At 41.1% G+C, this 15,096-nt stretch overlaps 1 protein-coding gene across 1 annotated transcript; it reads left to right on the top strand.

Annotated features, from left to right (window-relative positions):
- Positions 1–28: 28 nt before the first annotated feature.
- ERH (ERH mRNA splicing and mitosis factor) lies at positions 29–6,933 on the top strand. Its single transcript, XM_039705403.1, has 4 exons — positions 29–177; positions 3,170–3,257; positions 4,337–4,457; positions 6,447–6,933. Exons 1-4 carry the CDS (start codon positions 175–177, stop codon positions 6,547–6,549), a joined length of 315 nt encoding a protein of 104 aa, XP_039561337.1. The 5' UTR covers positions 29–174; the 3' UTR covers positions 6,550–6,933.
- Positions 6,934–15,096: the final 8,163 nt, after the last annotated feature.

The raw sequence follows: 15,096 nt of genomic DNA, 5'->3' as shown, positions 1-15,096 counted from the left end.
CAACCTGTTAAGCCTGGCCGCCGGCCCCGCGGGCGCGTGCGCGCGCGGCGCTCTGGCGCGAGCGGCTCTATGGTGGCGGCCGTTGGCGCGGCGGCGCTTCCGGCGGGCGCGGGGGCCTGTGGGGGATCGCCGCGCGCCACTTCTGCCCGGCGGTGCTGAGGGAGCGGAGCCGCCATGGTGAGAACGGGACGGGACGGGGCGGATCGCCGCGGGCTGTGCACGCCAGGGCAGCTTCCCCTCCGCTCCCTGTCCCCCGGGCCACTGCGGGCGGGAAGGCGGCGGCCGGTGGCGCGGGCCCGGGCGGGCGGCTGCACGTTGTGGCGGGGCAGGGCCGGACGGGGCGGGGGCACAAAGGCGGCGGCGGCGCTCGGGCAGCGGCGCCCTGGAGGCTCCCGCCCCTCGCCCCGGCAGCTTCGGCTCCTTCTCTGGGCGCCGCTGGAAGCCCAGCGCTCTCCCGCGAGTGCGGCCTTAAATGGCTGATTGGCGCTCTCCGCGCCGCTTTCCCCGCTCCTCCCCTCGGCTCGGAGCAGCGGAAGGCGGGAGCTTGCTGCGGGGGGCTCCGGGAATGGCACGCTGAAGCGCAAAGGCCTCGCTATCCACGCGGTTTGTTGCGTTCGTGTAATAAATGAAGAGGTGCTGAAGCAAGTCGCTGCTGTGCGGTGGGAGGACAGCTGCCTGTCGGCTTGCAGAGAAGTTCCCGTCTGCCTGTCCTTGCTCCGGTGCCGGTGGCTTCGGCCATGATGAGCCCTGTCCCTGCTGGCCAGAGTGAGGGGTGGTCCTTAGACCCCTTTCTGCCTGGCCTGTAGATGTCTGCAGCGTGCTGCCGGGTGGTATTTGCATCACTGCACGTCTTACCCTTACACTATGTGTTTATCCTCCACTTTTATTGTTTCAGAGCGGTTTTTTTTCTTTCCGCTTTATTGTCACGCACACTACAATTGGTGGAAGCCTCTTTGGGCAGATGCAGTGTGGCTTTTAAGTCCTGCTGGTTTGGCTCTTGGCACTGCCTTAACCCGTTTTACAGGGCTCTGCCTTCAGTAGCAGGAGCAATTCTAAAGCGCTGTCTAGAAGTTTGAAATTGGTATAATATAAAGCATGTGGTGTCTCATTCTGTGTCCTGCTTAAAAGCAGCCAGTACAACTGTGCTTTTAAGGAAAACGCAAAGAAATTCAGCATATGTATCATAATAACTGTCCATATTGGGCTTCTCCAGGTAACTGGTGCTTGTGTGGAAAGGTTTGTGGATCTTCCCGTGTTTTGGTAATGTCACCTAGGCTCACGGGACAGGTAATAGTCAGAGGAGACTTCCCTCAGGCTTCTGAACTTGTCATTTTTTGTACCTATGTGGTAGGACAGGACCAGCAATTTTATCAAATCAAACAATTTTTTTTTCCTTTAAAGTAAAATAATGTCAAGTTCCCAAATAAATGTTTGAAAAGCATTAATTCTACACTACCTGTGATCCAAGGGTATTAATTTTAATATTTTTCTGAGCCAGTATCTGATAATGGATATTGTATGGTGTCTGAAGTGATAAATAGTTTAAAGCCAGAAGCCTAAATGATTTCTGCTGTGAAGTTCTAAAGCAACTTCATTTGTGCCACAGTTTTCATGTGTGGCTCACTGATTTTTCTATAATCTGATTACTTGGATAATTTCAGAATTTATACATTCATTTAGCACTCCTCAGTGGCCATCTAATTAAAATGATGGTGCTGCAAAAATGATTTTATGGTAATCTTTGGCAGGTATTTGGACTCCCTGCCAAGACATGCCTGTTCAAGTACAATGCACTTAGGAACAGCCAGATACCAGCCCTCCTTGGGGAATTCCCTTCAAATCAATCATCCTCTGGCATACGTGAAAGTGGATTTAAATTATCTACTCTCCTTTATATGATTTTTGTTGTTACAGTATGCAGCTCAGAATTCCCCTTTTTTCTATTTCTGATTAGTAAAAGTCTTGCTCCTTCTTTTTCTCTGTGTAATGTTTTCCTGAACTTCTCAGAATCTGCTACTGCTGTGTTGAGACAAATTAAATAACTGAAAACTATTCCAAGGATGGGAACACTGTCAGTTATGGGATAAGAATTTGTCCTGTTGTTTGGGTTTTTTTCCATTACATCCTAACATTTGCCATTTCTATTTTCTGTCACTGCTTTTCATGAGCACTGAATTCATAATCTTCACTGATTTCCAAAGTATGGGTCAGGATTTTTCTGTCAGGCACTGATTAATCTAAGCCAAATGATGTCTTACCCTGCAGTTGCCCCTGAGTTGAGTGCTCACCTCATATATTGGCACTGAAAATGTTGGATCCAACTAGCAGCTCTGGAGACGGCCATTTGGAGCATGCTTGCAAACTTTCTGTGGTGTGCAACCTGTTAATTAGATCACAGATTGTGTACACTTCAAAAATCTTGCTTCTTTGCTCAAATTACTTGCTGCAGCCAAGTGAAAAATGTTATGGAAATAATGGAAGCCACAGAGTGTACAGTCATCTAAGCTTTCCCTGCAGAAGAACAAGCTTATGGACTCCAACATTTGGAACAGTTTTCTGAGCAGTAATTACTGTTTAAGTAAACTCATTGAAGTGGGAAAAACCAGTACATCTGTTTTGCAAGAAATAATCTTGAGTGCTAAGTGCAGATTTATTGTATCATTGATGTTCCCTTGAAGTTAAATCAATAACTCAAAACAGCTAGTTTAGTTAAAATCTTTCAGGTGAGACTGGCAGTGTGGTTAAATTTGGTTCCCTCTTTGCTCTTTAATTTGGGCGTTGAAAATTTTACTAACAGACTGCATTTGGAAAAAAATAATTAAATGAACTCATGCCACAGCTCTTATACATTGACTTTATAGCTTTCCTTGTCTGTCTAAATAGAAACTGTTTCTGTGGTATTTTTTTTCAACACAATAGCTGCTTTCCTGGTGATTCTACACATTTTAAAGTTCCATAAGGATTGATAGGACCTGTTGGAAACAAAACTTACTAACACAGCTTATATAAATAGTAAATGCTATGTGGAAAATGCCTGTGTCCTTGATTGCTAGTCTAGTATTTTACTATTATGCTTCTTTTTACTCCTTCTTTCATATAAATAACCTAATTCAAAAATCTTTCAAAGTGTGCAAGTAACCTGTATTTTTGTGTTTGTTTTCTTTTCCAGTCTCACACAATTCTACTTGTCCAGCCTACCAAGAGGCCAGAAGGCAGAACATATGCTGATTATGAGTCGGTGAATGAATGCATGGAAGGTGGGTGGATGCAGGCGTGGGAGTTAAAAACTGTTGTTAAATCCTATTTTTGACATATTCACAAACTTAGTAAGAAAATAAGTTGCTCTTCATGTTTTTCAAAGGTAATTCACAAAAATCCTCATGCTTTTAGCTTACTAATGTTCTAGCAAACTAAAACTAGTTATTATTTGTTTCTAAAACTTCCTTTTTCTATTAAATGTCTGGTTTTTATTTAACTAGATGAAACCACATCCAGTTTGGGAGATTAGATTATATTCTTTCTGGGCCCATGCAGCAGACTTGTTGCAATGCATTTCATTGCAGGATCAGCACTTAATTCTCACTCTTCCTAGCACTGTAAGGCAAAGATTGCTGCTGAAAATACTATATTAAATAAAGGATTGTGTGCAATTGATACATAACTTGCAGTCTCATGGCCCATGTGCCAGAGTAAAGATCCTGCAAAACTTAGATACACATAATGAGCATGAAAAGAAGATTGAAATATTAGAGCTGTAGTTCACTTAATATTAATCTTGCAGGAGGTTTTCTGAGGCAAACAAAAGTATAATCAAGACCATGCAAAGTCTCTGTGCTCATTTTAATATTACATCCTTCTCTAATCTATCTGAATTATTAGTAGTTTAAATGAATAAAAGTGCTTTAAATGTATATGCAGGTTTGTGCTGTCACTCTTCCCTCACTACCCAGTTTGACTCTTGGATCAAGAATGGTCATTCTTATGAGTTCTTCTGTTTCTCAGGTGTTTGTGCAGTAAGAGTATATGTTCTAATTGCTGTCTTAAAATTATTAGGAGTTCCAGATGTCCTTTGGAGCTTACTGCATGGAAAGTTACATATTTGACAGAACTAAACCTTTTTCCCCTAGATGATGAAAGCTTTACTTTCTGTGCATCTTACCTAATTTTGTAGTATTATGTTTCAGTGCAAATTGCTACGAACAAAAGAATTTCAGCTCTAGAAAATTTGGTTGCTTTTACAGTGGTAATCTCTAAATTTTTATTTGTGGATCAAGAGCTGAAAAAGTTTCAGCTCATAGTCTTTTAATATTGCATGGTTAATCTTGTTTCTCTGTAGGAGTCTGTAAAATGTATGAAGAGCATCTGAAGAGAATGAATCCCAACAGTCCATCCATTACATATGATATCAGCCAGTTGTTTGACTTCATTGATGACTTGGCAGACCTCAGCTGTCTTGTGTAAGTTCAGTTGTACAAGTCCATTTCAGTGACTTAGGAAAGTCACAAGTCTTCCCTCTAAACTCTTCTGTGTGAGTTTAACATGATGCTGTTTTGTGTGGTTTTTAGCAGTAACTGTAGTGCAGCAGTATTGCAGCTGCCCTAGCAAGTTGCCTGGTCCAATTAAGTGCATAGATAAAAGGTACCTCTAAAGAAGGCTTGGAAACCAAGAGTTCCACTTTGATTTTACTCACATTAAAGCCATCTGAAATCCAACAGTTAACTACAGCTGACTATTTTATTACTATGAGGATCTCTTTAAATTTCCCTTTGTGCTGTTGGTACAGTTCCTCAAGAGGCAGAATGGTTACAGATTTTTTTCAGCTGAGGGCAGTACTTGTGGTAGAGTAGAAGGCTACAGAAGTGCATTGCAGCCAAAAGTTTGTTTTGATCAAGATACAGCAAGATGAAAGTTTATCTAACAGACTGAAACTAGCTACTTGTTTTAGGAGGTAGCAACTGTTTTTTAGGATGGTCTTGTGCCTTTCTTAATTAGGCTTCTAAAAGCAGTGTCATGCCAAATTCTACTTCAGCTTATAGTTTTCCACCAGATGGCACACATAGCACAAGGTGTAATAGACGTGTCTTGTTCACAGAAATTTCCTGAAGTACTTGATGTCTGCTCTTGCTGTGTAGCACTACGAAAGGCTTTGGGGATGGAGGGTAGAAATCAGTAACTTTTCCTGAAAGTAGCATTTCTTACATTGCACTAGAACTACTGCTGTATGAACATACACTGAAGCTCTTTGTTTGGCCTTGATCCAGTCATGCTGGGGTTTAAATAGTAAGACTTCCTTAGAAACAGCATGCTTAGGGTTTTTTCCTTAGGTAAGAACTATGAATTGTTCTGGAATGAGTTAACTGGGGATTTTTACTTACCTTCTTACCACTGTCCATCTCACCCTTCTGTCAGAAATAAAAGTATATCAAGATTTAAAGACTGACCAGGACTTCAGTAGTTCTTGAATCATTCACTGAAAGTACCATCTTCATGAACAAAATATTACATAGGAGGATATGAACCTACACAGAAGTTCATTCAGATTGCTTTCATTTTTCAGTCTCAGTCTGTTTTAATTCAACATGCCCTCAGTAACTGAATTCTCTGGCCCTTCCTAGTGGACTGCTTTTATCTACTATCTTTGAATAGCAAAGAAAATGCATCTGTGGGTTCTTGTTTTCAGTTTGCTTTTTATGAAGTATCCGTGTTAAATGTAAGCTTGTCCTCAGTGCCAATTGGCAAGAATCCCTTGTCATCCATCTGTGAGTCTGCCTTTGCTCCTGCAAAAATTTGATCTTAAAAATTTTCAAAAAAATTCCACACAGAAGTTGAACACTTGAAAACTTAAATAAATCTTTGAAGTAGTGATTGACTCATTAAGACAGATTGTTTCCTGGTGGAACTATTTTCTGCAGGCTGAGCTATCCGTGTTAAATGTAAGCTTGTCCTCAGTGCCAATTGGCAAGAATCCCTTGTCATCCATCTGTGAGTCTGCCTTTGCTCCTGCAAAAATTTGATCTTAAAAATTTTCAAAAAAATTCCACACAGAAGTTGAACACTTGAAAACTTAAATAAATCTTTGAAGTAGTGATTGACTCATTAAGACAAATTAGATTGTTTCCTGGTGGAACTATTTTTCTGCAGGCTGAGGTCTAGAATACTAAGATTCACTACTTGCTGTCTCCCTTGAGTATTTAAATGCATGAATTAAAATGTGAACACAGTGGTCTGGTCACTCAGTAGTGCTTGGAGCATCTCGTTTTGTTTCAGGCTCAGTCTGATCTGCTGGACAACTGTATTTTAGAGAACAGGATAAATCCATGTGATAAGTGGCAATGCCCACCTACTTCTGACCCTACCTTCTACCTCACACACTTAAGGACAATTTTGTGAAGTTCTTCTGGTAGATGTACTACAGAGCAGGCTGACATTTCTTGTTTCCTCTGCAGTTACCGTGCTGATACTCAGACGTACCAACCGTACAACAAAGACTGGATAAAGGAGAAGATCTACGTCCTCCTCCGCAGGCAGGCCCAGCAAGCCAGCAAATAATGGGGGCCCCATTGCTGCGTGGGTTTGGGGGGTTTGGACAACAGGTGTGTACAGAGTGTAGTGGTGAACGTTTTGTATTATAGTCATCCTGTTGCCATCTTGATAAACTTGTTAGCCAGGACTGAGTGTATTTTTAGAGATACAAGGATTTTGTTGGATTGGGATTTTTTTCGGTGTAAATGGGAAAGAAAGTACAACATCTTCAGCAGAGTTTTGGGTTTTTTTTCCTCCAGTTTGCTAATGGTCCTACCTTATTTGAACCCCTGGGGCTGTTCACATTGTACTTCACCACATTTGCTGTATGTGCCCCTCTGTGGGTTTTTTACATTCAGTTATGTCCTTGAGATGTCTTAATGGGAAATAAAAATCTACCCTTTAGTTAAACTTGAGTCCTCAATTTTGTGGTTCCTGACAAAAAATACAAATATTTTTTCCCTGTTATTCAAAGGATATGGCTTGAAAGGTCATGTGGACTGAACCAGCAGTTGTTTCCTGTATTAGAGAACAGCTCAAATTCTGGCTTAGTTTTGGTACTGTTTTTCCCTGAGCATCTTTGGGAAACACAGGAACCCTCTTGCACTGCACAGCTGATCTCTCTATGAGGCATTTTATATAGGTATGTCTGCTCTGGAATTGGTGATGGATAAGAGCAGGCTGAATGTATGACATGACAGGCCACTTGAATTAGCCTGATTACCATTTTCCCCCAAGAAAGGAATAGGCAAAGCAGATTGCTCCCATGAAAATCTGCCCCAACTTAATTTTCTCTGTACAGAAGATAAAGACTTAACTGTTTGCCCACATTATAAGTTATATCTGCCTCCATCTATCTTAAATGCTGATGTTGTTGTAATTTTGTTGTACTGAAAAGATTTGGATTGGAGGACACATCAGGCCAAAAAATAGAGCAGGTAGAAAGGAAAGGCTGGATTGGTACTCTGTGCCTTAAGAGTTTGCCTGCTGTAGGAACAGACTGTACCAATTACCCTTGACCAAGAGCAGTTCTGGGATTGACAGAGGAATGCACTTCTCTCCAGTGCACTTAACTTCCTAATACACATCAATAGTTTCTCCTGAACCTCACAGCAAATGCACTGGCTGAAAAGAATCTGAGGCAAACTGACTGTCTGTAGTAAAGCTTTAATGAAAATAGCTTTACTTAAGTGATAAGTAATAGCTGCCAAAGACTGGGAATCAAATCACTGCAGGGATATAAATTCTTAAAAAGAAACTGGGTAAAGATGTTAAACCTGTCAGCACAAATACAGGTTGGAGATTAGACCTACTAGCTCTAGAATTTATGGTGACCAGAAATAAATTCAATCTGCTAACATCAAAACATGCTTCCTTTGTAATGAATAGTGATTTTCAAAACCCTGTAGGTCAGAAATATATTAGTACACTTAAGATTATTAAATCTGAAAATACTTGGGGCATATAAGTTTTATGTCCGGCTTAAATACAGTAATACTTAGAATATTCACTATTGCCCATATAATAACATTGAGATTTAATACAAGCAATGTTATTTTAAAAGCTTTTATAGTGTATGCTCCTGAATAGCACATACTAAAATAGTGTGTTTTCTGCTAACATGTTTGAGGTTAATTTCAATTTTTTTTTTTTTTTGTAAAATTTCCAATATTCTCTTGGATGCAATTTTGCAGTCTTTAAATTAAGACAAATAAGCATTTACCTCATTCTGTGGGCTTGCTTTCAATTTAAGAAAAGCCAGCAATGTGATCTCTTTCCTTACTGTGAAAAGCACAAAGGAGTATGCTGAATCTTTAGTAATCAGGCACTGGAACACAGCACAGCTCTTCCTTCAAAGGTACCTTATGTTTGGTCTAATTTAAGAAAATCTTCCTCTTCCTTGATTTTGGCTCTACTATGATAACTCTGCAAACTCAGACCAGTAACCAAGTATAAAATACAAATTTCTTATATTAGAGCAGAAAATAGGAAGAAAGTACTTTAAAGGAGATGCTTTTTGAAAGGGACTTCATGAAGATAGGATTTTTAGTGTTTTGGAAAGCAGAAGGTTTGCAATCTTTAACTTAAAGGTTAGTTAACTTTTTTTTTTAAAAATATACAAACTGCTGTGGTCATTTCACTAATGGAAGTTTTTACAGAATTGGAAAATACAAGTAAGTAGTCCTTTCATACCTTTGGAGCCAGATTTGGCCTTCTGCAGATAGAAAAGTGTGGCCTGTAAGCCACTTTAGAAGAAGGGACTTGGGCATCATCTCTTTTCATCCAGCTACAGGTATTTTTTTCTTTTTCTGAAGTAAGCTACTAGTCAAAACTAGTGCATAGTTCTTGAGCTGCAGTTTTCCATAATCCTTAACTGCATTTTACTCTATTAACTATTTATGAAGCAATAGATTTGCTGCTGAGCTGAGCAGCTGACCAAATACACTGGAAGGGAGAAAAAATGCTACAGTATCCAATGTGCAACAAGCTAGAAAGAAGAATCTGGAAAGTTGTCTCCCACTAACCACCTGGTGCCTTCAGAAATTTAGTAGAGAGGGTTATGAGCACTTGGAAACTCCTTACATGCTAGTAGGCTGGCACTCTAGTAATGTAGGCTGTTCTAGCAGATTCTGAGCAGTGACTTCACTTGGCTTCTTTATTCCTACTGAGTAATGGATGGCACAGGGCATGTAGTATCTCCTGCAGTTGCACTTGTCCTCAGAGGCATCTGCACTTTATTAGCAAGAGACTGATAATTGCCCAAGTTCAATTACTATAAAAGTGAGGTTCAGTAGCAGCATTTTGCAGGGAAAGCAATAAAAAATTGGTGTGATTACAGAAAGTGTGTCAAAAAGAATCTGTCATCCCATGCATGCTTTGCCTGAAGCAAATTATCTGGTGCTTCTTAGGTATGGATAGATACAAGTAACTGTGCTGGTCATGCCTGCCGCAGTGTGGGAGTAAATGACAAAGGAAATTAATTGGCTGCTTCTGCAGGAGAGTGGTACAGTATTTTAAAACAGGGATTAAGAATGGAATCCAGAGACCTAGTATTTCAAGTGTGTAGAAATACTTAATTTTTTTTAAAGCAAGTCCATTAAGGAAGCCTAGCCTCAGACCAAGGAGCTGAATGAGCTGTATGCCAGGATTGCAGAGGAATTGAGGGTGCTTGCCTGACTTCTCCTTGCCTTGTGGAGCCATGCTGCTTCTTTGCTAATTACAGACTTGGGAAGTCCTCCCACAGCTTCTGCACCGCCTGCCATGGACTTCAAGTTGAGACATGACCAGACTGGCACAAGTAATTTCTTGGCAGGGCTGTTCACTAAGCAAATAGTAGGGTGAAGTTACATGAGGTGACTGAGCTGAAGTAGCAGTTCCCTGCTGTTGAAAAGCCTAATGCTACTTCACACTATTGTAGAAAAGGGATACTGGGTGTTGTGGGGAAGGGGAGAACAGGACTGCTAGCCAGCACCAACAAGCAGAGCAGCTGGTCACTTAAAAAAGCCCAAAACCTGATATTTTGAGAACAAGGACAAGCATGGTAGATAAATTGGTGTGTATATAAAGCACCCATTTATCTACCATTGCAAGCTCCTGCAATGTCAGTAGTGCACTGGGTCAGGGAGTAATCCCACTAAGATTAGAATGTGAGTCGTGTTTGACACCACAATAATACCAGGATCATTCTTACAGGAATCCCACTCTGCAGCCTCCTTCAGTATGCTGAAGGAGAATTGTGAAAAGCAGAATTGAGTTTGCTTTCCTGCTCTGAGGGTGAAATAATAAGCTAGGTAGTTAAAATACTTGTCTGCTATTGCTTCCATCATCAAGTTCTTTTAAAATAGACTGAAATCCTGACATCCATCACAATGCATTATAAGCGCAGCAGGAAAGTAGCATCATTGCTAGATCGGTCTGTTCTTGTGCTTATCACCATTGTCAATGTACAGTGGAGGGAAAAAGTAGTAGTCAAGACCACCTCATTATCTTCCTTAGTAATTAATAAACCTGTTTACAGCAAGAGGAGACTTGACTACCCACAATATTTTCAAGGCTGAAATATTTTTTGACTTGCATTAGAAAAGGGTAAGTTGTAAGGTTGCTGGTTGGGTTCTCATTACCGTATTCCAAGCAATTTGTGCTGGTTCATGATGCACTGAAAGCAAGGTTGCTTCTTAGGATGACACTCTCAGAGGGAAGAGGGGAAAGCTCCAGCTACCTGACTTTGGCGTATACAAACAGTTATGTACATTTACAATCCCCACTGAGTAAGGGTCTGATTGTACTGGAACTCAGCTACACTGAAAACTCAATCCATCAAAAAAAACCTAATAAACAGAAAAATCAAGAGTAGCTGGGTTACAAGTGCAAAATAATTAAAACCTCCTGGTTTTTCAGTTGCTATTAATGTGGTGTTTTCTAGACCCTGGTGAGCATTGAAACAAATTGGTTTGCCATTATCATAGGTTGAGGGGGGCAGGGAGTTTCAGTTAGCGATTGTCCAGCAGGAGATGGGCTGTGGGTGAGGCTAAAGATTCTCAGCCTCAGTGAGCATCTGAGCCACTCATGTTAAGTACCCATTGGCCTTTGAAGTCTAAAAGTGTGGAGTTCAAGGTAAAATGATAAATAATTTGTACTAGCTATAGATAATCAACAAGAGTACATCTGTTAAAATAGAAAATTAATTTTGCACCTCTGTCGTACCAGTCAATTCTCTCAAGTTTTCCACAATGAGTGTATTGTCTGCTATATTTTTACTCAGTGTCGTCCAAACACAAGGTACCATTCATGGAACCAGCAGGGGAATGAATCTGCCACTGAAACTCACTGAATGGAGATGCTCAGCTTTGCATAGTACAAGGCAGCTCTCTATTATCACCCACTAATATATGCTTCTTCCTCTCTATACCTGAAAGGATTAAGGTAAAACCTGTCTTGATTTGTCATAGGAAAGCATTAGATTGTAGGAATTAGTTTTCTCATTACGGTAATCTGAACTATGCCTGTAGGAACACTATCTGGATGAAGTTTAGGCATAGCTCCAATTCATAGGTTTTATTCAAAGTCTTTGTGCTGAGTTTGCAGTGACACACAAGTAAAACTTGCATGCTGCATATGCCTGCTCTGCACCGTTCCTGGTGAGCATTAGCAAGGGTTTTGTTACCAATTTTGTACACACCTGAGTCATCTGCTGCTGCACCCCTGCAGTGTCCCCACAGTGCCCAGCCAAGACTGTTACTGTGAGCTGTTGTGTGTGTCAGTGACATGCACACATCTTCTGGAACTCCGTAGCTGCTGCCTGCCTGTGGCTGCCCCAGGTAAGTCAACAAGAACCTCAGAGGTGAAAAATGTGGCAGTGTACTTGGAGGCTGTAGTGTCTGGGCTCTACCACTGCCTAGATCCAACACTTGTGTTGCCCTGATCTCTAATGCACTGGTGCTTCCATCTGGTGCATTTCATTGCTGCTTCTGCATCACTTCATTAGCCATGCAGGAAACACGCTCCCAAATTTAAATTATTTTCTTAGTTACCATGGGCACTGGGTTACACACATACAACACAAATCTGCTGCCCTGAGAGGTGGGGAATATCCATCCTTGCAGACATTCAAGACTTGACAGAGCACTGATCTGATTAGATCCATTAGACCCACTCTGAGCAACATTTGACTAGACCACTTCTGGACCTCTCTTCCAATCTAAATTATCCATCATGCTATTGGAGTCACTACTAGAAAATCCCATGTCATGAAAAATGAGAAATCTGAGTCCCTACGCTGACCAGTTTCACCCAGCTGCTCAAACTCATTATTCCCCAGGCCACTGAGGACAGTGCTGAAAATGGTAAGCCATCATGTATTCCTGAGTGGATTTGGGTGACAGGAGTAGCATTCACTGGGCTACAGAAAGTATAACTGCTCCCCAGTGATAAAGACAGGGTGCATAAGAGTAAAATTTGATTTTGTTCTCATATTCTCTTCATATGAATGAAGGTTCACATGGGACACTGAGAATAATGCCTTGCCACAGATGTTAAGTTCCTAGAGGTCATCAGATTTGCCACCCAGATGCAGCCCTCCATACTCCCCACACCTTTCCAGATTTCAAGTTAAAGAAGGAAAAAATATATAAAAGGCCTCAGAAATATGTTATGTAGTATTATGGAAAGCTCAGAGGCACTGCAAAATGCCAGGGAAAAGTAAGAAGCAGGCCATACATAGCAATGGAGACAAAAGCAATTGCACCTGTGCTTCCACACCAAGCCCCTCATCTGAGGCAAAGGCATCTTCCTGCAGTATCAAGTCGTGTACTTGCAAGGGAAAGTGGAAAGTCTATGCTGCCAGAGATAAACATAAACCTTGCTTCACATTTCTTTTTAAACTATGGCTATTTTCAGGTTCAAAAAGGAAATGAGGGGCAGGGGGTAATTTCTTTATCTCTCAATACATTAGCTTGGTCCCCAAGAGAATTCTTAGCTTGTACATCTATTCCACTGGAAGGCAGTAGAAGCACTGACCAGAACATAGCAAACAGAGTCAGTGTTCAAATCTTCTCTTCAAAGTGCATTCCTCAAATCCAGAATTGTTTCTTCTCCATCCTCACAGTCTCTAGAAATTTAGCCAGTGCCAAATCTGTGCTGTTTTCCTTGCCTGGCTTGCAAGGGTCTTCTTGAACTCATTTCATTAGTATCCTTCTAAATTCTGGGCCAAGTCAGTTTAATTTCAATTTCTGTTTAATTTATGTTTCTCCTCTGCTAATGCTAGTAGTTTTCTCCAGGTTTTCCTGTCTGTCTTTGAACCTAGTTCAATGAAATAACCATTGCATCAGCTGCCCCTGCAGCTCCAAATGAAGACTACCAGTCTTTCATACCATGGTAATGATATTGCTTTAGTCTTAACCAGGAATTAATCATTCATTGCCCCGCAAAATTGCATGTTTTGTTTTTGTGTTTACAGCACAATTGTTCAGTGTACCCTCTATTCCTTGCCTCTATCATATCCAAGTAAAAGCACTCATTATTCATGCAAAATTCAATAACTTCAACTAGAAAGCTTAAGAAAGAAACATATGAGAATAACCAAGTATTTGATCTTAATGCAGACATTCACCTCAGATATTCCAGGGAACTCAAAGCTTGTCTGAAATAAGCAGAGCTTGTCTGAAGTAAGCAGAGTAAGAGCTACATTTAACTGTGTTGCTCTGTTTCTTGGCAGAAAGGGACACAAATCAGGTCAGCCATAGCTCCAGGAGGTATTTCCCTTCCGAAAAGTCCAAGGAAAAACAGGCACCTCCCTCCATCTTACAATTAATGGACTAAACATTTTGATAGCATGTTGCATAAGCCAGGCAGCTCTCTGCTCACTGCCTTCACTGTCTGTCTCACTCCTCAGACTCCCTTCTCCTTGCTGCCTCAGCAGCTCACTTAGAGCCCCATATGCCTCTCATGAGGGAACAGCAGCCAGCAGGGCTTTTATCAGCCTCCAGCTGCCCCCAAGGACACCTCAAATAACACAACTTAAGCTCCATAAAACTGACTTCTCTGTTTAAACTATTTCTATAGAAAATTCATGACTACCTCCAGGCATGCTGTCTTTAGAAGTTAGACATCACTCCAACCTACTTGCAGGGAAAATAGAGATCCAGCCTCAATGTATCTGACACATATTATGATGGAAAAAAGTACCTGTATGTCTGGTCCAGACTCTCCCTTGACTCCTGGAAGAATGTGAGAGTAAAATGCAGGTCTCAGCCCCATGCCAGCTGAGCAGTTTAACAAGCACTTTAATGCAGTTCCTCCTTTTCCCTCCTCACTCATGCAGTGACCTAACTGATAATCTCCTGCTCTACCTTTATCAAAAATCTGATACTCACCCTAACTAGCAATAAGTAGTGCTAATTAGTTAATGCAGAGCATCCTCAGAGAATGGAAACACACCTTGTTCCTATTTACTTAGCTAAGCCTATTTATAAAGAGAAATCCATTATGGCTGTTAAATGTAAGGATGACAGCCTTGCCTCAGCATGTCAGTGCATCAGAAGTAACTGAGGGTCCTGAGAGTGTTTTGGGAGAGGGAACCTTACAATTGCCCTTTTCTTAGGCTTTTCCCTAGACACTTGGTGTAGGCCATTGACAGGAACAGGTTAATGGGCTTTGTGGCACTTGTATCTCATCAGATATTCAGAGGAACTCTGATGTTGGGGGGGTTTTGCTGGATGTTTTTTATTCACTTGGCAAACATCTCCCACAGATACTTTTCAGGGAAGATGAAAAGGTTTATGCAAACTAAGGTAGAAAGGTAGTGTTTTTTTCCATGTCCTTTCCATATATTTTCCTCATTGTTTCCACAAGGTTGATGTTTTGGGCATGACGTCCTGAGAATGAGACCGGTGATGATGTAACTCTAGCTGATACTGTTTAGGAGCTGCTTCCCCTTGGGCTTCATGAAAACTCAGAAAATACTTGCCCCAGAACACAAGTGGTGCAATAAATTAGTTTAAATATATACTTCATGGCACTGGTAGTTTTTAAAGTGACCCTTAACATGGCAGATAACCTTTTTTTGTAAACTTAAAT

The sequence above is a fragment of the Passer montanus genome, unplaced genomic scaffold, assembly GCF_014805655.1.
Source record: "Passer montanus isolate IOZ18808 unplaced genomic scaffold, ASM1480565v1 scaffold18, whole genome shotgun sequence".
Lineage (NCBI taxonomy): Eukaryota > Metazoa > Chordata > Aves > Passeriformes > Passeridae > Passer > Passer montanus.
Note: the sequence above shows the minus strand (reverse complement) of the source record. Positions and strands in the feature narration are given on the sequence as shown.